At 37.7% G+C, this 23,514-nt stretch overlaps 1 protein-coding gene across 1 annotated transcript in view; it reads left to right on the plus strand.

Moving 5' to 3' along the window:
• FBN2 (fibrillin 2) overlaps positions 1–23,514 on the plus strand; it is a 226,226-nt gene that overhangs the window by 160,178 nt on the left and 42,534 nt on the right. Inside the window, exons 31-45 of the mRNA XM_072992394.2 lie at positions 3,236–3,361; positions 5,890–6,012; positions 7,686–7,808; positions 8,100–8,225; positions 8,939–9,061; positions 10,505–10,627; positions 11,642–11,803; positions 13,954–14,022; positions 15,066–15,191; positions 17,514–17,639; positions 18,311–18,463; positions 20,574–20,642; positions 21,579–21,704; positions 22,828–22,953; positions 23,239–23,364. Of these exons, the coding sequence (XP_072848495.2) occupies positions 3,236–3,361; positions 5,890–6,012; positions 7,686–7,808; positions 8,100–8,225; positions 8,939–9,061; positions 10,505–10,627; positions 11,642–11,803; positions 13,954–14,022; positions 15,066–15,191; positions 17,514–17,639; positions 18,311–18,463; positions 20,574–20,642; positions 21,579–21,704; positions 22,828–22,953; positions 23,239–23,364 (1,827 nt within the window). The remainder of the gene's footprint in view (positions 1–3,235; positions 3,362–5,889; positions 6,013–7,685; positions 7,809–8,099; positions 8,226–8,938; positions 9,062–10,504; positions 10,628–11,641; positions 11,804–13,953; positions 14,023–15,065; positions 15,192–17,513; positions 17,640–18,310; positions 18,464–20,573; positions 20,643–21,578; positions 21,705–22,827; positions 22,954–23,238; positions 23,365–23,514) is intronic.

A 23,514-nucleotide genomic window follows, 5' to 3' on the forward strand; every position in this document is an offset into this window, starting at 1 on the left:
CCAGGTGGTCACTTCACCAATGCCATGATGCAACTGCTTCTAGTCTGTACATTGTCATCTTCAACCATTCCCCATGACATCTTCCATCATTTTTCTCATTACTCAAACTGCATTAAAAGACAGGAAAAGAGAACGAATTCATCATGTATTTTCATTTCCTTCTGCTTAGAAGTTAAAATCCAAGTAAATTAAATCTAAAGATGGGCAGAGGGTTTTCCTTAGAATGACATGGAAATGAACTGACTTCTTGCTCCACAAATTAGAAAGAAATATTTTCATATCTCAGACCAGTGAGAAAATGAAGAGACATCCCATCCCATTTATATCCTAGTCTCAAAGCATTCTGTTCACCCTTCTATTTTTTAAAAAAATCAGGGAGAAAAATAACAAACTGGAGAATGAAGAGAGTAAACTTTTCTCATCCCTCTTTCTGGTCATTTTCACATTCTCTTGCTACATAATGACTGGTAGAGTACAGTGGGGTCTCTACTTAAGAACTTAATCTGTATTGGAAGGTGGTTCTCAAGTTGAAAAGTTCTTATGTTGAATCTGCATTTCCCATAGGAATGCATTGAAAACCATTTAATCCGTATCTGCTCTTTTCCGTCCATAGAAACTACAGTGGAACCTCTACTTAAGAACTTAATCCGTTTTGGAATGGTGTTCTTAAGTTGAAACATTCTTAAGTTGAAGCAAAATTTCCCATAGGAATGGACTGAAAACCAATTAATCCATTCTGGCTGTTTTTTTGTTATGTAGAGGTGCGTTCGTACATTGAAGCATTAGTTCCCATAGGAACTAATGCAAAGCTGGTTAATACGTGCTCTACCACTAGGGGGAGAATTTTTTTTTAACCTAAGATGACCTAAGGTTAAAAAAAGAGCAGGAAAGGTTTTTTTTTCCTGTTCTTATCTTGGATTTCTGTTCTCAAGTAGAAGCAAAATTTAGCAAATGGAGCTGTTCTTAAGTTGGATTGTTCTTAAGTAGGGACGTTCTTAAGTAGAGACCCCACTGTAGTTGGCTTTCAGGATTTAAAACTTCTGAAAAGTTCTTGCTATTGAAATACAAATACAAGAGCAGGTATTGCCTTTACAGTATTAGACTACTAAAAAAAAAATCAAACAATCAATCTTTCATGGATCAAGTTCACTTCCTTAGGTCATGCACCAATATTTTGTGGATAGTGCACAAAAAATACATGTGAGAGCCCCAAAAATTCATGGCAAGTAGTTGTGTCCAGCTTGTTTCTTATAAATATCAGTGCATGGCCTGAGGAAGCGAATGAACTTGATTCACCAAAGCCCACTGATTGTTTGGCTTATTTCAGTGGTCTGATGAAGGTATCACCTGCTTGTGCATTTGTATTGTGTAAGGACCACAATGTTTTCTTTATTTTTTTCTTGCTATTGAAATAGCCCTTTAAAATTTCATTTGTCAAGTACCACCACACTTTCCAACCTCATGAAAGGAAGGAAGTATCTTCTATCTTCCCTCTTTTGGCTGCTGTCATCATCCTCTTCTGCACTTCTCACTTGGAGGTAAATGAAAGGAAAGCACTTTGGGAAATAGCAGGCTGCCACAGAAGGAACTAAAGCCAGGATGAAACTTTTTCTGGTAAAAATATTGATCTAAGTGAAGTTCTTAAATGTTCACATCTTCTCTGAGGTACAAGAACCTCATTTCCAGGCCACTGTTGGATGAATTCCATGGCACCTCTGACTAAATCCTATCTGATTATGTTCAGGAAAGTAAAAAAAATAAAATAAACTGTTTAGGGTGAACAATTCAGTTTCCCTAAGACCTTTAGTCTGTACAGTACAGATTACAATAATTGTGTTTTTTTCAGAATAAAAACTTCATTCTGTTGTGACCATGCATATCCAAAATGTGTACCTTTGCTGGCAACTGTTTATATGCCTTCAGAAGGAGGAGCACTCAGATGGCCTCATTTACGAACTAATGTAGAAGTTCATATTATGACTTGATATCAGGGTGGCCAAATTTCAAAACATCCTCAGAACCATGGAGGACTAATACGACCAACACCCTGTGAATTTTCTCTTTTCAGAATAAAGTTCCTATGTGCCTGTAAGAGGTGTTAGAGGTAATTTCATCACACCCCTCAGCCTTTTTTAACCCCTTGGCAGGAGTTTTGTCCCCCAAACTGGAAATGACTAGATACCACTTCTAATTTTGTGGGGGCGAAGGAAATGCTCCCCTGGATTTAAAGGAGGCCACAGGGTCATAAAACCATAATGGAATTGACCCCATGTCCCCTAGAGCTTTAAAAAAACTGTAAAGTCAACCTTTTTAAATGTCAAGAAATGTTCAATTAAAAGAATATTGTCTCTAATTGTTCGCACTTACAAAAAAATAAGGCACCCCACTGAACATCATAGAATTTACTTTTGTGGTTCAGACCTGACTTATGCCTGTTGCAGATCAAAGGGCTCCTTCTGTTTGTAGAAGATTTTTTAATGTGGATTTCTGGTGGTTGGCTGAAATAGGAAGTGATATTTGCTGATTCCTATCTTTCCTGTTCCATATGGCCCCTGAAAATCTGCCATCAGAGATTGGAAGACCTTTTGGATCAGTGGGAAGGCGTAAAGCTGCAGAGAGAGGGGGAAATCAGGAAAAAGTCATCTTCTTCCATATTTTTCCCAGGGATGATAATTCTCATTCTTAGCATAACCCCATTAAGTGATGCTTTTGTACTCAGAATAAAACTCTGGGTCTGTGCAATAAGATTTTTCTATCGGACATGAATGCTGAAGGTTTTTTTGAACATCTCTCTCTCGCTCTCTGTCTCTCTCTCTTTATGAACTATGATATTAGTATATATTGTATTATATTAATGTGCTATAAGGGCAGTTTCTTATATATATGCTAATAATTCAGTTTTACTTTTCCAAATAAAATTAATAAAAATGAAAAGTAAACAAATGAAATAATAAACCAATACATCTTAGCAATAATCAAATACAGTATTATGTTTTATTAATTATTTTTATATTTTTATTTCTACACTGAAATGTTCCACTGTATATTCTCCTTCCCTCCCCCATCTTGCTTCATTTGTATCATTAGAAAATGTGCTTTGAAATAATGTATAGTGAGGTGTTTTTCCTACAGTTCTCATGTTATTTGTAGGAAACTGTTTACAGTATTTTGAATGGTTAGGTTGTTACTGTGCAAACAAATGTATAGCTAATAACTGAGCTGTATGAAATTACAGATGTAAATGAATGTGACCTGAATTCAAACATCTGTATGTTTGGAGAGTGTGAGAACACCAAGGGATCCTTTATTTGCCATTGCCAACTGGGTTATTCTGTCAAGAAGGGAACCACAGGATGTACAGGTATGATGTACTTTTCTTAAAATCCAATATTTGGTGTTGATAGTGGCAAGTAATCACAGATGCTTCCCTTTTTTTCTATATATAGTTGTAGATACACATCTCTGAATGTTGGGAAATGGTCCTGCAAAGGAAAACAAACTAAAAAGTGCATAGACAGACTTATTCCAGATTCAACATGCTTCCTGAATATTTAGTTGCTAGTGTAATTTACCTATAACAACTATTGCATGGCTCTATTTATTTTACTAGACTTTCCTTGGGAAACCCACACAATTTCTGCTGAAGCTTTTCAGCTAAAGCATTTATTATTAATGGTGAAATGTTATTCCACGCTTACTTGAGATTAGGCCCCATTAAACACAGTGGGAGTTTAAATTCAGGTAAACTGGAATAAGATTGCATTACTGTCATGGCACAACTGAGAGCTATCCATTGTCATTTGAATTCTTAAGGCAATATAAAAGCATTATAAATTACACACACACACACACACTTGATCTTAGCCAAAAGGTTGAGAAGCGATTAGCATTATAAATTGTAACGAGGCATCTCAACCCTAACCATATTTACAAGGCATCAACTTGTATTAATTTTCAATAACCAAGCAAGGGAGCTTGATTATGAAAATGTACATTCATTTTTAGTTTTAAAAAGCTAGGATGGTACCTAAGTGCAAGAAACTGTGTTGTATTACTGGTGACCAATTACAAGCCATCATGGCTACTGTAAAATTCTTGAAGAGTTGGCTGCCTCGCCAACTGAAATCCTCTAGCACAGGGGTCCCCAACCCCCAGTCCGTGGCCCGGTGCTGGTCCATGGCCATGGCAGGACTGGGCCGCAGAGATATATCTCCCGCCCCGCGCATGGACTCGCCCACCCACCCCATGCACGCACAGCCTGCCACCCACATGCACGGGTGCCCTGCCCACCATGAGAACCCTCCATGAGCGTGCCCTGTAAGCAATCCCCCATCTCCAAGGAGATTTAGGGGAAGCCGGAGATGGAGAGATTTCAGAGTTTAGCCAGTCCGTATTAGCTAAGATGAGCCCAATTTCTCAGCCAGGCCCTGACTAACACGCCTTCCTCAAGTCCATCCCCTTGGTTAAGAAAAAGCAACAAACACAGACAGTCCATGAGTTTACACTCAGGCTAATCTGGGCTCTATATGGTAGCAAAATATTCGTAGCCAATTAGTTAGGCTAGTTTGTACAAGAGACCAATGCATGCAATCTTAAACATTATTGCTTTTATTCAGAAAGATAGTTCTAAACAGAATTCAGATTATAGCAAAGTAATTCAGTCAGTAACATTTCCATATCAAGTCAGACAGACCACCCCACAAATTCCAGCTAAGAAAAATAACAAAAGAAAACATACTAAGCTAGAATTATGCATAGGCGTTGTCTTTCTTACGTATCCTGTGACTCCATAGTCCATAGTCCATCAGGAAAGGTTAGATTTCAGTTGTAATCCAAAAGTCCATGTTGGCAAAAAGCTCCATTCAAAAGTTATAATCCATTTTGGGAAAAAGCACATGTCTGTCCTTTCTCAAACTCCATCTTTTTCCAACTCCAACCAACTTCCTTCTTCTTCCCAGGATGCCTCATAAGGAACACACCCTCCTGGGTCTTGTTGTCCTGCCTAACTTTCTCATGAGAGCTTGAGTCGTTATCATGTTTTGTGGCAGAATTATTATGACTACCAAGAATGTAACTCTCTGGCTCTTCTTAGCAACTAGATAACCAGAGAACGAAGCTTCTCTGAAACAGCATGTAAAATTTTCCTACCACAGACACAGACATGAAATCAAGATGGATGCTATTGGGACAATCTTAGGACTACATATCCCATTCTAATACACATAAAAACACAAATCATCACATGCCCCACCCCTTTGTGCATGCACACGTGCACATGCACCTCCCTTCTGTGAACACACCCCGCCCCTTTGCACATGCGCACAAGCATACCCCTCCATGAGCGCACCCCACCCACCTGCAAGTGCGGGGGGTGACCCCCCACAACAGACCCCCACCCCGACTGGTCCACAATTCAGAAAAGGTTGGGGACCATTGCTCTAGCAAGCTGCTATGGGAATAGGCCAATCAAGTCAATGGGGATTTGATGAGTCAATCCCTCCATAATTTCCATTGATTCAGTGAGCCTACTGTAATAATAACTTACTACTGAATTTAAGCCACTGTGTAGTAAGACATAATCTAGCAATTTCAGGGAAATGTGATGTTGTAGAGCAGCATTGCATTTTTGACATTGCATTATCACTTTTCCGTGTAATTTCAATTTTCCTGTGGTAAATTTGCATGTGGCTGTTTGTATCCACTGCTTCAATCCCTTTCAGAATAAATCTAGAGGAAATGAGCCAATGTTCAATATATAAATACAGGTAATTCCTTGAGTCATTATATACTCTTATAAAAACAGTGTGAAACCATACTATTTAAGAAATTATCCCAAGGTGTTCAATATTCTCAGTTCAATATTTTATTGTGCAACTTGTCTTTACTTAGACGTGGATGAATGTGAGATCGGGGCTCACAACTGTGACCTTCATGCCACATGTGTCAATGTCCCAGGAAGCTTCAGGTGTAGCTGTAAAGAAGGATGGATTGGAAATGGAATTAAATGCATTGGTGAGTGCAAACAAATTAGTACAATTGTTTCATTCAGAAAATAGTGTACACGTATTGCGTCATTGTTTTTTTTTTTTAATCATTCTGTAGGTTGATTGATGTGGGGGCTGGATGAAGTATTTATTTAAGAAAAAAATTTATACCACTTTTTTAGCTGGACCATTTTGTATTTGCTGGTTGTACAGCATGAAGCCCATAGGACCATTTTTGCATGCACACACCCAGAATCCCACACTGCCAAAAATGTCTTCTAAAGCACATGTGGACATATTTGCTCCCCTAAGGCAGCACCCCAAGGGTGCCACGCTACCCATATTCTTCATTATTGTGATTGCTAGAGTCCCAAAGGGATTTTTCAGTTACCCAACTCCCTATTTCTTGTTGTTGTATAGTCATTTAGTCGTGTCCGACTCCTCATGACCCTATAGACCAGAGCACGCCCTATTTCTAGTTACGCCTATTTTTCCGCGATTCCCTGGAATGCATTTAATTTAAGTGCCTGATAGGTACATTTTCCTGTACATTTCAGAAGGGCTTAAATCAGGTTTGGGGTAACTAAGTATAAGTAACTTTAAAGGTTTTTTGCGAATTGAAAAAAAGCATAGCATAGAGAAGACAATTGACCCCCATAAATGTAAAGGAGCATATGAGAAGGTTCATGTTTGCTTATGCCATTAGTGCCAAAATGTATTAAATATTCTAGCAGCTTGCAACTAGAGTCAGTTAGTTTAAAGCTCTTTTTGAAAATAATTTGCATCACAATTACTACAGCTTCCCTACTGATTCTTGGCGTTCATTGGCCCTCTACAGTTGGCAACTCAAAGTAGTACAGTTAGTACTCAAGCCAAAGCTGGCTGAATTCTCCTTCCGAAGTCTCAGATTTAGAGCTGGTAACTATATGCTTCCTCTGCTTTGTTGTACACAGTATCCAGCCCTCCAGACCTCTCTACTCTAATATATCCTGGAAGTTATGCACTCTTCGGTCTTCATCATCCTTGCTAGCTGTCCTTTGTGAGCTCTTGAGCCTATTTGAGCTCCATCATCTCCTGTGTCTTATGTCAGACAGCCTTCCCACTCCCCCAGGAGGACTGAACTTGCTAACTTTTTTTTTTTTTTTTGTAAACACCAGCATACATGCATCAAGGTCATGTTTGGGAGGAGAAGAGTGCCTTTTATATATTGATCCAGCAATATATAGTTATAGAAGCATTTTTTGGAAAAAATGAGCAATACGATTATCATAGAAATGTTTTAGCTAACCATTCAGTAGAGACATGTGTTTTAAAAAACTCAATGCTGATTGAGTATTGATAAATTAGTGCAGGCATTCCATTAATACTTAACAATACTAAAAACATTGAACATGTGAAGCTCTCTTATATTTAATTAGAACATCTTTCTAACTAGCACAGCGGTTGTTCTTCAGCAAAGGTCTTTTCCATCTGTAGCTACCTGTTTCTTTCAGCTGGAGATACCAGAAGTTCAATTTGGGATAGTCTTCCTCAGAGCATGTGCTCTTTCAGCGAGCGGTGGCTCCAGTGATTTGGGAGTCAGTTTTGATACTCTTTAAAACAGCTTCTCCATCTATCCATATTTGTGACCAAAGTATTGCTTGCTAAAGATACTGTGGAAATTCACTTGACCGCTTTCTGATTCTGTTGCTTTTTTCGCAGATCTTGACGAATGTTCTAATGGAACACACCAATGTAGTATAAATGCTCAGTGTGTGAATGCGCCTGGATCATATCGCTGCACCTGTGCAGAAGGATTTACTGGAGATGGATTTACTTGTTCTGGTGAGAAAGGGCTTCAAAACATTAGAAGCAGAATTCAGAGCTGTGGGGACAGTGTGAGGAAAGTTTTGACTCAGGATGTATTGTTTTCATGCTCAGAACTGCAATTCCACCAACATCCTAAACCTAGCATATGTAAAACTCTACAGGCAAGATAACAATTTGGGAAACAGTATATAAATTCTAGAACTGATAATAATTGTTTTTGCACCCAAGATTAAATAAAATGGACATTCAGTGATCAAATGCTTTATACTATAACGTTTTAATGGCAGCTTTCATTATATTCAACAGATATTGATGAATGTGCAGAAAATATTAATCTATGTGAAAATGGGCAATGTCTGAATATTCCTGGTGGATACCGTTGTGAGTGTGAGATGGGCTTCACCCCAGCTTCAGATAGCAGATCTTGCCAAGGTAAGTCACGACCTTTCCAACCTCACTTTCATGATTTGAACTGGATGTTGATAGGGAAACCACAGGAAGGACATCTATTAGATCTGGAGCCTTCCACTCATGTTTTATATGTAAAAGACTTTTTTTTCCAAACAGAGATTATTTTGTCATGTGAGATTAATTTTAATTGTTGAAAATGTTTTCATAACTTTAGACTTAAATTTCTGCAGCTGAATTTGGGTTCATTTCCCCCCATAATTTATCTTAATTCCTATATTATATATTGAAAGGAAAAGAATTTCTGAACACAGCTCAGTTTAAAAAAATATGTTGTGAATGGAGGGATAGCTTACATTAATCATGATATTGTTTCAGGAATGTAAACAGAAATTGTGGAGTTTCACAGGGATCAGTGATGCATATTTTCATTCCATAATCTTCAAGAAATAAGTGGGTGATTAGTTTATACAAAGGTACTTAATTTTGTGAAGTGCAGTAATGTAGATACTATATACCCTCAATTACTGAAGTCCAGGTGTATTAAACAGAATTTTATTAATCTCCTTTGTGTGCATGGATAACATGCAAATGCTATATTGGAAGACACACACTTGTTATACTGCATTTCTCAACACAAACTTGAATTAGAATTTTCAAATGCTTATTTGCCTCCACGGATTTATCTAGAGAAGTTATTCAGATATGAACCATACTCAAATGTATTGTCCTTTCAGATATAGATGAATGTGCCTTCCAGAATATATGTGTATTTGGTACTTGCAATAACTTACCAGGAATGTTTCACTGTATTTGTGATGATGGCTATGAACTGGATAGAACAGGAGGAAATTGTACAGGTATGTTTCATCATTGCATGTGGATCCTAAATTTACTATAAGGAGTTCAGAGCGATCCAGTGGATTGACCCATTTGACTATCAGAGCAACATTGGCAGCATCTTCTCTAATGTGATGGGAATAACATCTACCCAGCTTAAAGCAAAAGATTGTATTCTGTGGTCTCTGTCCACTAGCACAATCATACTCTTCAGCAGAATCCATTCTGTGTCCTCCCTTGCAGACCCCTAAGTTCTTCTAATGTGTGATCTAGAGGACTGCATGAATTTTTGAAGGGGTGAAGATTAGAGAAAGGGAAGAAAAAATATATCTAGTGCAAGTTGAAGTCATCTCGTGTGATGCTGGATATTGCTCATTGGCCCAAATTTCCCCAAAATAATAATACAAGATTGTTAGATTTCTGTCCGCCATGTAATCATATCCATGAACTAAGAACATTACATGGTTGATTGTAGACAAAGTCTGGACTGTAGACAAATAATGTCAAACTGTGACCCAGACCAAAAGCAAATGAATTGTGTCATCCCAAGCAGTCCTATGAGTGTATGGGGAAGAAAAACTGGAGGCAGAAGAACTAGTTCCTTCTGAGATTTGCTGACTCAGCGCTGGCAAGGACAGAAAAAGATTGTGCTATGGATTTTCTAGTGGTTTTTCCTCTTTAATTAATTTGTAAAACTTTCACATTCATTGACACTGATGCAAGGAAAAATAGTTTTTTGCACAATTTGCAGATTGTCATGAAAATGGGAGCACTTCAGACCCTACAGATTGAACACCTGTTTTATCAAGCTCTGAGCCAACTGTAACATATCCCTGACTAACAATAAGCCCTTTTGTGTCTACACAAAAGAACCAAGTAATTCATTTTATTTCAATGATTTCTGAAAGAGAACCTTTAGACACAAATAATTTTGTCTATTGAAAAAGGGGTACATGAAAGTTTGATGCTTCTTTTATGTTTCCTCCATGTATTTTTGGTGCCCTTTGGCCCTTTGCCTATCAAACTGCCTCATAATTTTTTAATTGAGTTCTGTTGCAAACGTTCTCAGCAACAGATCAGAATACGCAAGAGTGGGAGGGAGGGGAATTTTGATGTTATAAAAGAGACAGTGAGGAGTGCTCTTTGCTTTAGTCCTTCTGTTAGGATTATTGTGCGCTAAGCTCCTCATACCCTCCCTCTTGGATTGCCGCCAGCTAGCCAAGCTACCTGCCTCTGCCTCCATTTTAGTTTCTTTTCTTTTAAATTGATTTTGGGGACAATTTTCACCTGCCTCATTTCTTTTGATTATTCTTTACACTGTTACAATTCCACTGTTGACAATAAAACCTACTGTACCTCTAGATCAACAGTACTCCTGTGGGCACTTGAATGGCTTCACAGTATGTGAATATATTTATGGCTGATTTAGAACAATGTTTTCAAATATGTGTTTCTTGCTTTAGATATTGATGAATGTGCTGATCCTATAAACTGTGTCAATGGTTTTTGTGTGAATACTCCTGGAAGATATGAGTGTAACTGCCCTCCAGATTTCCAGCTGAACCCAACAGGAGTTGGCTGTGTTGGTAAGTAAGAATTCAAATCTATGAATATGTGAACAAATACTTGCTTATGCTGTCCTATGTTCTATATTTAAGCCAAAAGGAAAGCAAAATTCCTTCAAAACAGTCTTCACTAATTACTTAACACCATACTCCTGAACACACTCAGTCTTGTCTGATTTAGAAAACTGAGTTTGGTCAGGTGGGGGACCACCAGGAAATACTAGGGATCTCCAGATAAGGTGAGGAAAAGTCCTCCCTGAAACTCTGGACTGTTACTGTAATACTGCATTCAATTACCAATGGTCAAATTTAGTAGAAGACAATTTCCTACATTCATATAGCTGATCCCAAGAGGAATAAATAAACAAAGCAGGCACAAAGTAATTTCTGATATCTTCATCATGCCACATTAGTATCAGTAAGATTTTACTTTCCTCTCTATGTCATTTTGGATTACAGTATTACCATTTTTCAGTCCCACCATGAACTACCATAACAAGAGATAGGATCTGGGTGGGGTGGAGATTAATGCAAATATTCCCTTCAAATGACTTGATTAAAGATCTTCTAATGTTCATAATCTGACTGAGGATCACATGTGCAGTTGAGAAGGACATATTGATATTAGCAGTCTGCAGCCAGTGGTTTGGTTCATTTATGTGAGACTTCTCAGATTACTGTACTTTGCTGTGAACATCTTTCTCTGCCCATGGCACACAGTGGGCTGAATTGTACCAGCTGGCCTCTGAAAAACCATTGGCTGAATGATCCTACATTGTTGTGAGTTGAAGACCAGGTATTCTGTTATATATTTATCTCCAAATAAATTCTTGATTACTCTGTTACACCTTGTTTACCCACAAGCAAAGCAAATAATTCCTTTTTTTTTCATAGTGTGGTATTACATTTTGTTCAAAGGAAAGGACTGAGAACATTTTATTGAGCATCATATAAACCTGTGTACAGTTTTTGTGATTTGCATATTAAATGGCCATGTCTGTGGAACTCAGCTATATTTGCATTCATTCTGTACAGATAATCGTGTTGGCAACTGTTACTTAAAATACGGACCGAGAGGGGATGGCAGTCTGTCCTGCAATACTGAAATTGGTGTTGGAGTCAGTCGCTCATCTTGCTGCTGCTCTCTGGGAAAGGCCTGGGGGAATCCCTGCGAGACTTGCCCGCCTGTAAATAGCAGTAAGGAAATGACTCTCTTAGATGTGAGGATGAAAATAAACTACTAACAACATATCACAAAGAGTACATATGATTAAGTCATTTGAGATGGTTCTGCTCCTTTTAATTCACCAGTAATCAGAGGAGGCAGCCACAGTTATTTGACATCATACAGAAGGCTTGGGCCTGGGAATCAAAAATCCCAGCTCTGACTTACAACCTTGTGCACACATGTTTTTTGACCTTATTATTCTATTTTCCCTGTGTGTGAAAAGAAGATAATCTCAGGGCCGCTGTAAATGATACACAGAAGAGTATTTTGTGTTATGTTTGCTGTGGAAGATGCTTTGTTTTAATAGAGATATTTCTACAAAGAAACCTAAGGGTTTCAACAGCTACAGCATTGTTTCACATTTTCTTATACGCACTCTAGGAATATGCAGAGAACCTATTACAAATATTTGTTTTGCATACTGTGTGAAGCACCTTTGAGTGGAAAACATGGAGAAGAAAAGTTAAGCTTGCTAGATAGTTGGGACAGAGTGTCAAAATGCAACACGGCATGATCAGTGGTCCTGTTGTGCAATGGTTCTTTACCCCTTAATCTTCACTTCTGTAGGCTCCTATGCCTCTTGAAAATCTACTCCAGGAGATCCCCCAGCTCTCTGGAGCAGATACTGAGGGTACAGAGAGAGCTGCAGAGCAGAGAGGGGAATAGCCTTCTTTGATTTCCAGAAAAGCACTATTAGATTGCAGTGTATAAGTTTTCAAAAGCCATATCTTATTTGTTTGGCAAGAGAGAACTTGATACTATTTTAAGACGCTAGTCGTAATTTTTGAAGCAGTCTTATGTATTCAGGAGTCTTGTATAATCAGTGGCTTAAGTTTGTGTGTGGATTATTATAATCATCATTATTCTATTTATTTATTTAATTGATTGATTGATTGATTGATTGATTGATTGATTGATTGATTGATTGATTGATTGATTGATTGATTGATTGATTGATTGATTGATTGATTGATTGATTGATATACCGCCCATGTGGCACCCAGGCCGCTCTGGACACTTTACAATAGATAAACAAACAACAGAATAACAAAATAATACATTATCAGTACAATTGGGGCATAGATCAAATATCATAAAGTGCAATGAAAACAAATGCAATGTGATAAATTACAATTAAAAGCGTAAAATATAAAAGACAAGAAGCATGGTGGTGTGATGGATGATATTTTAGCAAACACTGTGGTATTATACAGTTGTTCGTTCAGGGAAGGCCTGCTTAAATAGCCAGTTTTTTAAATAGCTTCCTAAATGTTCCCAGTGAAGGGGCCAGATGGGCTTTGAGCGGAAGAGAGTTCCATAGTTGTGGAGCTACCGCTGAGAAGGCCCAATTTCTAATAGTTGTTTTCCAGTCCTCTCTCTGGGTCAAAACTCTCAACCACCCTGCCAAGGATGATCTTATAGGGCAGGCAGATCTCGAGGTCCCAAACCATTTAGGGCCTTATAGGTTAGAATCATTACCTTGAAACCGAAGCAAACAGGAAGCCAGTGTAAGGTAGCCAGTGTGAGGGAGAGGTTTGTCACTTTATGCATGCCTTAATAGGACTTCATTAATAACCTAATATACCATTCATGACCAGCGGTAACATTAGGCAGAGTAAGGCAGGTGCCTCAGACAGCAGATGCTAGTAGTTGAAGAGCAGCATCAGGTTGTTGAAGAACAAAGTTGCATGTACCATGTAGCCTGCCCTCTGTTCCTGCTTCCTTCAGTATGATGGAGGCTGCTGTCCCATTGACAGCACTGAAGTAAGCGTCATCCATATAGTTGGCTTCTGTAGGTGAAATGGACTAAGGTAGCGGGCATGCATCTTATCTTCATCTAAGGCAACAGCATGTTCTGAGACAGCCCTGATTCTCATTTTCTCTTAATGACACAGGTCCCCACCTGGATTCATAGCCTTTGGTGTTCTTTTCCAGAGAATGCCAGCACTTTAGTCATGAGAATGGCAGCCTGTATTGTAAAAACATAGTTTATATACAGAAAGTACAAGTGACCTCTCAAAGACCATGCCAAAGGGGTGGATGGGTCAAATTTTTGTATAATTGACCTTATCACTGACATTGTTTTATTCCTGCTTTTAAAATTATTTTTCCCCTGTAGGTGAATATAATACTCTTTGTCCAGGAGGTGAAGGATTCAGACCAAATCCAATAACTATTATCTTAGAAGGTAAGTTCAGTCCTAAGGCTGGCCACCATAGCTTTTACTTAAAGGAGAGCCAAACTTTGTTGACTGTCTCAGAAATTTGGGAGTCGTGTGGTGTTACTGTCTGCATTAATGAGAAATAAAACTCATATTTAAAGCAGTGATGTGAATGGACAAGTGACTGATGAAAGAGCTGCATGTTGTTCTACAGGAGAAACTGAACTGCATGCATTTTTAAATCTTGCTTTCTTGTATTGACCATCGAAAAACAAGATACTTTGTGGCAGTAATCCAAATATATGCATGTATATGAACATTTTTCTATCTGTTACTGTCTCTATACCAAGGCATAATATTGACAGTCTGTAGTGTTAAAGGTGCTATTTTAGCAGTTGCTTGCATTTTATTCTTTTTTTCTGATGATCAGTTTATTAATAATTGCCACCATTACCCCACCAAGAAAATCAAGTGGATGCATGAATTGGCTGTTTGTATTTCATCTGGCAAACATTCAGCATATATGTGATGCACCAAAAAAATGAAAGTTATCAGTCTGTGTATTCTAGATATGCTATGGAAACACTAAGATCAATCCAGGGTACTTTTAAAAAAACACTGCTTTTAATAGGTGTCTCAAATGTGTTTTAAAATTTTCTTCCTGAAATTAATGGACTTCAGTGTCATTCAATTTAGCTAGATCACACCTATTTGCTTGTTAACTCTTTTTGGAGTCTGTTCTATAAAATAATGCCCAGAAGCGTGGTGAGATTTTACATTGACGTAGCACAATTGGCATAAATGTTGCTGAATTACCACAAGTTAAGAAGTTAGTGTAAGCATTTGCTGTTGTGCCCCAAATTGTGTGTCTTGGCATATGACAGCAAATACATACGCTAAGTTCTTGTAGCAATTCACCAACTGGATTTATGCCGATTGCGTTATGTTGGTGGGTGTAACTAATGGGATTTTGGCCAATCAAAACTTAATCATTGCTCAGTGGTTGCTAGAGTCTTTTCATATACATTTCATCAGCCAAAAAAAAAAAAAGACCTTTTCTCTCTTCATAGACATTGATGAATGCCAAGAACTGCCTGGTCTCTGCCAAGGTGGAAACTGCATTAATACATTTGGCAGCTTTCAGTGTGAATGTCCCCATGGGTACTACCTCAGTGAAGAAACTCGCATCTGTGAAGGTGAAAATTGTTTCTTTTCCTTGTAGCACAGCACACATTATCCTGCCCTTGATGCTATTTTTCTCCTGAAGCAGCGAAACATTATGGAAATAACTGGATGTACAGTTATAGATTCTAGTCTGTGTGAGTTCTGTCTGCTCTACAGATTGATAGAGGAGATCAGTAGAGTATAGGACAGCCAAACTGTTGCTTTAAAAAATGAAAAAGTGAGGCTGCCTTCCTTATGTTCTTTCCCATGAGAGCCCTTGCACATATACTTGAAATGCAAATCTTACTCATACTCATGAACGTATTGCCAAGTAAACGCTTAAGATTCCAGGCTTAATCAGAAACATGCATCACATAAATTAGGATATGTTTAAAGACTTTTTAGTCTTTAAATTGTCAATTTGCAAAACTCAGAATGTGCAAAAGATTTGTAATGCTGTTGCGGAAGATCGGTGAGCGAAAGATTTGTGCAGGAAAAGAAGTAATGGAATGTATATGTTGATGCAGTGAGAAAAGAAATGTTCCTCAATGAGAAACTTCTTTGCATGTCGGAGCATTTAGATATTAAAACAAATAGTGTATAATTTTTTTTATTATTCTCCACTATTGTTCTTTTGTGTGTATTTTAATTCTGCCTCCTTTTAAACAAGGAGCAGTTCTTGGGGAAGACAACCTTGTACCTCATAAAGGGAAAGGGTTGTGAGTTCTTTGTAATAGGCAGAAGAAACCAGGGCCTTTACCAGCTATGTGAAAAGCAGAAATTCAGTAGCTGCAAGTTCATTGAGTATGTGAAGTAAAAGCAGCACTTTTGAATTTTCTTTCGGAACATCAGCTGCATGATACCCAGATTTTCAGTGAGTGTAGTTATGTTGCCAAATGTTGAGGGAAACTAATTTTACTGAGTCACTCAGCTGTTAGAAAACTCCAAACAGATACCCTGTTTCCCCAAAAATAAGACCTAACCTGAAAATAACCCCTGGTATGATTTTTAGGATGCTCGTAATATAAGCCCTACCCCTAAAATAAGCCCCAGTTAAGTGAAACCCCGCCCTCCACCATTGGGCAGCAACCAGAAAATGACATGACTGTATTTGAATAAATGTAGATTGTTGTACATGGGGAAAAATAAAACATCCCCTGAAAATAAGCCCTACTGCTTTTTTTGGAGCAAAAGTTACTATAAGACCCTGTCTTATTTTCAGGGAAACACAGTAGTCACCTTACTAAATAACTGAAGCCAAGAAGGGAACCAGCCCAGTCTGTCTCAGAGACATGACATGTACCATTCAAATGTTATTGGTTGCTCATAATTTTCAAAACATTTTGGTTTCCTCTGTGAGGAGGGGTATCACTAACTCTTACAAATTGTTTTTCACAGCTGTTTCCAGGGTTAAAGATAAAAAGGGTGGAACCACTGATTATGATACCAATAGTGTTATGTGTAGCACATTACTTATAAGACCGAATCTCATGCCAGAATCTACAGTTAGTATGTTTCTTCAGTTTATTAAGAAATCAGGATAAAAAAATAACAAAGAAGCCTCAAACCCACTCAGTCTTATCTACTCCCTACAGGAGAGAGGCAAGGGCCTTGCTAATGTCAGAATAATTGACAAAAATGGGAGACCATTATTGTTCTGCTATACAAGTATGAATCTCTGCACCCCCACCCACAAAAAGAGAAGAACTAACACTAAAATGCAATCTTGTAACATTCATGTTTAGAAGAAGTTCCTGTTGCTGTCTGTTATGGCTTCTTTGATTCCCTGAAAAAGGTGATAGCAGACTCAGTGACCCCTGATCTATGTTGGGATTGTGAAAATAGGAAGAGAATTTCTACTCTCCCTACTTGTCCTCAAAGCTGTTATTTGTCCCTAAGGCCAATGTTTGCCACAAACAACAGCCACAGAGGATTAGCTTTCAGCAGAGGGGGGCGGGAAAGGATATGAGAAAAGACTGAACATTTTTTAATGCACAGCAGCCATTTTGCACAATGGAACCTCTGTGCAATTATGCCCTTTTTAAAAGGAGGGAAATCAGAAGTACAGGATTCTAATAAACCATTTAACCCTATGCATAGTCTGACTCCTAGAACTTATTCTTAACAAACACAGAAACTTCACAAGAGATCCATAAATGTAATTTAGTAAATAGCCATAGATAGCTCAGTTTTCAGTGAAAAGCAGCTTCAGTAGTACCTTTTTTTATCCCCAATAAATAAACAAGTGTGCCTTTTAAACAATGGATGTAATTGTTTCTGTTCATGTATTACTCTTTTCTTTTATATTAATGTTGATACTTGCTTTACATTCATTTTGATACTTGTTTTTCCAGATATTGATGAGTGTGTTGCACACCCTGGTGTCTGCGGTCCTGGGACATGCTACAACACCTTAGGAAATTACACCTGCATTTGCCCTCCAGAATATATGCAGGTGAATGGAGGACACAATTGTATGGGTATGTTGACTTTTACATTTCTACCACATACCTTATAATGTGAAGGGCTTGAAGATCAGCTTGCTGCCTAGAATTCCTAAAGGTGATCATTAAAATTTGTCTCTGTTAAAGAGCTGCAGCTGCAATATGTATGCCTCATTTATAATCAGACAACGTTCATTGTACAATGAAACTATTTTTAAACAATCTTTTCAAAACTATTCTGCCTTTTAGAACTGTAAGTGCTGTTGTTATATTCCTATATGCTATCAAGGGGCTCCTATATAGTTTATAATAATGCCAGTAAGGCTTTCAATGTATGTGACATGTTTAGTGAGTGGTTTGCCACAGCTATCCCAAGTGGTTTATTTGAAACCTGGTATCTTGCATCTAGTCTGTCCATTCCATCACACTGGCTTTTTGTAGTGACCAGTAAATAATAAAAATAAAATACATTGTGTAATGCGGTGGTCGTAAAAACTAAAATAAGCCTAACTAAGAAATATTATCTATACCTAGAGTTATCCAGGTTGGTTTTGAGGCTACTGTTGCAAGACACAAACTTCTAGTCAAGCTAGTAGTCTTACGACATGTTATCTCCCAGGTTTCATGAGCCTCTGTCCCAACGTAAATTCCTGAATTGGAATATTCCAAAAGACATATCTAAAAGTACATGATTTCTCTACATGCAGATATGAGAAAGAGCTTTTGCTATAGAAGCTACAATGGAACATCATGTGATAATGAACTGCCCTTTAATGTAACCAAGAGGATGTGTTGCTGTACCTATAACGTTGGGAAAGCCTGGAACAAACCTTGTGAGCCATGTCCAACTCCAGGGACAGGTAAAGACGTCCAACATGCTTAGTCTAAGCTTTGAATGTCATATTAAATTGTGTACCTCAAGTTAACCTTTCTGTGGAGAGATTGGTTCCTTGACTGTCAGCTTGAGTTTAAGCTCTCTTCAGTACCTAAAACAAACAGGAAATGAATCCTGAAGAAAACAAACCAGTCAGTCCACAACATTGGGGTAACAAGTATAAACGAAGACACCATGTATAAATGCAAGGTTTTAATGTCAGCAGTTTTAACATTGCAATCTGATAATGCAAAAGATAATATCACAACAGAATCCCAGTAAAATTACATACTGTAGTTTCAGCCTTAACATAAAAATATTATGACACAAAGAATGCAGTTTTCTGCAGTGGTATAAACAATAAGTGAGTATGATGGCTAGGGAACAAAATGATAGCTTCTTAAATCCAAAGAGGTCCTTATCTTCTTTGTTTCAAAACATTGCAGAATGAGCACTGTTCTTAAATTCTTGTATTAGCTATTTAGAGGTCAATGCCTTCTTGGCTAATTAATTTTTAGCAATTTTTTTAAAATATGTCTCACAGATTTGGTGATTATCTCTCTAATATGCCTTGTGTTCAGCACCTTTCAATTATATCATGAATAAGTTTAGACAGTAGGGTAGCTGAAAGGAAAATGTGGGTTTTATTTGCCAAAATCCCCTTGTTTATCACTAGAGTAGGCCCGTTGAATCAATGAGGATTTGGTGAGTCACCTCCTCCAAAAGTTCCATTGATTCAGAAGTTCCATTGCAGTGTACCTTACCATAGTAAGTCACAGTTAGAGTAGACCCATTTGAATCAATGGAACTTACAGAGGAGGAGACTCACTGAATTCCCATTTGCATGTTGGTTAGGTTGTTATTTACTTTTACCTACCTTTCTGATTTCAATATTCAGCCTCTTAGTTTTTCAGCCATGGAGTGCATTCAAGAGATAATTTTTCAAACCCTGAAGGCATTCAGATTAATATTGTTTTCCATACAGACACAGCTGTTTGTTAAATTTGTCCAACTATAAAATTTGCTTTTCAAATTGAGGGAGTCTCTTTACAAGGCAGAACTGAATGTAACCAACTTGTTGGCATACACTCAGTGGCTCATTCAACCCTTATGTGTTTATGTGATGTGTATTGTCTTTCTGAGTGGGCTTCACATAACAACATTTTCCTTGTGTTCCTTGTGAATACCTCTATTGTACAGCTTGTTAGATTTCAATAAATGATAACATTATATTACATGTTTTGGCAAATAGTATTTGCGTGCTTTGAAACTACTTCTTGTGTGCGACATATCGCATCAGTTAACTTGCATTAGCCCTTCTGGTTTTGCTGTCTGAACTGAGGTTGCATTTTAACTTGAGGAAATCTCTTCCCATTTATGTAGTAATTGGGTTGTCTGTTTGAACCAGTCATTTAGTCCTAAATGTTTAAATGTTTGACACATACAGTTGGATTTACATTTGGGCACATGCAGTTGGGCTGACAGAAACAGACTTCCCCAGTCAATGTGAAAAGCTAGTTTGAAAAAGATAGTATTCTCACTATTGCTGGCTTCATTCATGCCACCAAGACTTACAGATACTCAGCAAAAACATGCAGAGGTGGTTAAACTGGCGCAGGCTTGTTTCAGATCAACATGAAAGTGATCTGACCTCTTCTTCAAAAACCAGAAAAATTCAGATAATTTTCCAGAACAACCCGATGCTTGAAAAAAATTACTTCACCAGACCTCTCTCTTCCCCCAAACCCTCATAAGTAGTTTTCCATTCCTCACAATACTTTTCTTCCTTCCCTTTCCTGTTGGTGACAGTGGGAGTGGAAGCAGTACAGAATAGATCGGCAGGGGAGAGGATGTTGAAGCAAAACAAGACCCTGGGGTATTTTAAAGCTCACCTTTCATTTAAGAGCCCTCTGATCTAATGAACCTTAGCGGCTATTCTAAAAATTAGTTTGTCAGAGTAATAATGATACCTGCAAGCAGACTGAAAGACAGCCGTCAGTGCAGATAAACATTGATTTAATCTTTCATTACAGAATATTTTGAAGAACTATGAATGTTATTTTAATGCTTCTCTCTCCTCCTCTCCCCAATTCCAGTTGAATTCAAGTCAATATGTGGAAATATTCCAGGTTTTACTTTTGATATCCATACAGGCAAAGCTGTTGGTAAGTTTTGAAAGCTATTATTAGGTTATTAAAATTTTGGAAGGATCTGTAAACCTAATTCCTCCTTTTTGAAAATGAAATTGTCAGTGAAATGTGTTCTCTGTTTCCATACTTGATTGCAGCAAACTCCCCTGCACTTACAGTTTATTTGTCCCTCTATTATGGGCTTAAAGTGAGCCATCCTAAATCAAATCCTAATTCCCACAGCAGTCAATCTTGCGTCTGTTTCTAGACAATTCTCAAGCCTGAGTTCCATCTTCCTGTCTTCTTCCCCTCCAGTCTCTGTCACCTTCTGGATTTTTGTGTCCCTTGCTGCCATCATCTCTCTTCTCCCATCTATTTCCCACTATTCTGTTTGTTCCTTCTGCCCCCTTAGGCTATATCCCCCCATTGTTCTATGCTTTCTTGCTCGCTTTGTCTCTACCACTACATTACCTCTGTCCTTCTCTATTTCCTCTGTTGTCACACTTCTTGACACCAATATGCAGATTGCAGATGTTGTAAAACTGACTTTTTTGAACACTGATGGGGGGTGGCATTGGGTAACTCTGGAGTTGTTGTAAAAGTGGAAGGTTGTAAAGTGAGTCACCATAAGTTGGGTTTATAATGATTTTAGATATTAAAGTGTTTACAAAGAAAATATATTTTTTCTTTTTGTATGCCACGAGCCCTTTCAGATATTTACTCATGCATAAATGTGCTCCTCCATATGGCTATATAGCCTTTATGTGGAATACTGAATATAGTAAACAAATTGGCATGCTCATAAAAGATCACATTTGCTAGATTGTGTTTTGTATTTTATGATTCAGCTTAGTTATCCACATTTGATATTGTGTTTAGTTTCTGTGGTTCTAGCATAAAGAAACATTGGGAAATGGCAAAACCTGAAGGCCCAGATAGCTGCTTTTGACTAATGACAATTCACCTTTCCAGATATTGATGAATGTAAGGAGATTCCAGGAATTTGTGCAAATGGTGTCTGCATTAACCAGATTGGTAGCTTCCGCTGTGAGTGCCCCACAGGATTCAGCTACAATGATCTGCTCTTGGTCTGTGAAGGTAAATTGTGTGTTTTCGGATTTATGCTGATCAGAATGATCTTAGAATATGCGTTTATAGCAACTGTCTGTAATCTCATTTCGGTGCATGTAACTGTGTTAATGGGGTGGCAAGTACATTCAGATATTACACACACATACGCACATGTTTCCAAGATAATGCCATGATCAAAGGAGAAGGCTGCACAGTTTAGTAATCAATAACTGCTATAGCTTTTTGGAGCAGAAGAAAACAGGTGTGCAGGCTGAAATGTCATAATTATTTGTGCTGTGGAACTCTTGGCATAACTTGTCATATAGTTGGAAATAATGCCAATTCCACTTCAAAGTATAACTTCGATTGCTTTTAATTGGAAAAAAAGAATGCATATCAATTTTAAGTGTCTAAAGGTGTGGAAGAAACTGTTCAGAAAAATGAACTTCCATTTTGATGAATTTCTGGTGTACTTTTTGCAGTATTTATTTTCAGTCTTTCCATTAACTGTTAATTGTAGGTACTGGCTGCCTTTTCTTTGCTGAATGTAAGCCTGTTTATGCATTGTCTGGCTTCACAGGATAATATTTATCTTGCTAACTAGATTTCCGGTCTAGGAAAAAGGGGCCAAGAAACACTCTTCAAAGCATTGATTTTACTCTGTGTGTGCAGTGCACCACATTCCTTCTTTGCAGCAGCAGGATTTGTCGATCATGCTCTGCTAAGAAAATGTTCCAGAGTGTGTCTGTAAAATATACAGCATGCATGAGTTCACGCACTGATCTTTAGTTTTGCTGAGAAATGTTGTGTCCGTCTGTTACTTCAAGGTATATATTTTTAAAAAACTTCCAGGAAAATTCCTTTTTTCTCTCTCCCTAGTAGATATTAAACAAATATGCCTAAAATAATGTATTAGACATTGCTTCAGAGAGATCACTACAAAGATACTGGGCATATATGCATATATACCTTTTGATTCCCTTGATTTCAGTTGGAGTGACAAGCTTCAGTTTAAATTATCTCACTATCCATGAGATTTAAAAGTACTTTTAACTTTGGCTAGATCATGTCACATAGAACATCTAAATTTGCTTCACAGTGATGAAACACATATTTACTAACATTTAACCAAGAATGATTAATGTTACAGATATTGATGAATGCAGTAATGGTGACAATCTCTGTCAGCGGAATGCAGATTGCATTAACAGCCCTGGTAGCTACCGGTGTGAATGCGCTGCAGGTTTCAAACTTTCACCTAATGGTGCCTGTGTAGGTAAGATATTGCTTGTATTTACCATTTCCCCTTAAATCTCTTTTTAGTTGGATTTTTTGAAATCATATTCTTACCAGTGTTTAAAAAGCATAAATAAAAAGACAGCTTCTGTAAACATTGTTTGTGCAATAACTTCCTTTCAGAGACCAAATATTTTTATTTCACTTCCAATAATCTTTAACAGATTGTAAAATATCTGTTACAAAAACATAGATTGTGAGTAATAGATAACAACAAAAACATAAATCAATAATGGACTCCATGTGTTTCATATTTTTGTTACAGATCGCAATGAATGCCAGGAAATTCCTAATGTATGTAGTCACGGCACATGTGTGGATAAAGAGGGGACTTACTATTGCATCTGTCAAAATGGTTTTAAGGCATCCCACGACCAAACTATGTGCATGGGTATGTGAAATAAAATACCTTCCCTATAAACATTCAAATTAGAAGTTTTGGAAATTACTAATAAAGTCAAGTGTGGTTGGGAATGTTTAAGATCAATACTTTTACATGAATATAACCCACAGATAAATTTTGTTGTCAGTATTAATATTT

Source organism: Pogona vitticeps, chromosome 2 (genome assembly GCF_051106095.1).
Source record: "Pogona vitticeps strain Pit_001003342236 chromosome 2, PviZW2.1, whole genome shotgun sequence".
Classification (NCBI taxonomy): domain Eukaryota; kingdom Metazoa; phylum Chordata; class Lepidosauria; order Squamata; family Agamidae; genus Pogona; species Pogona vitticeps.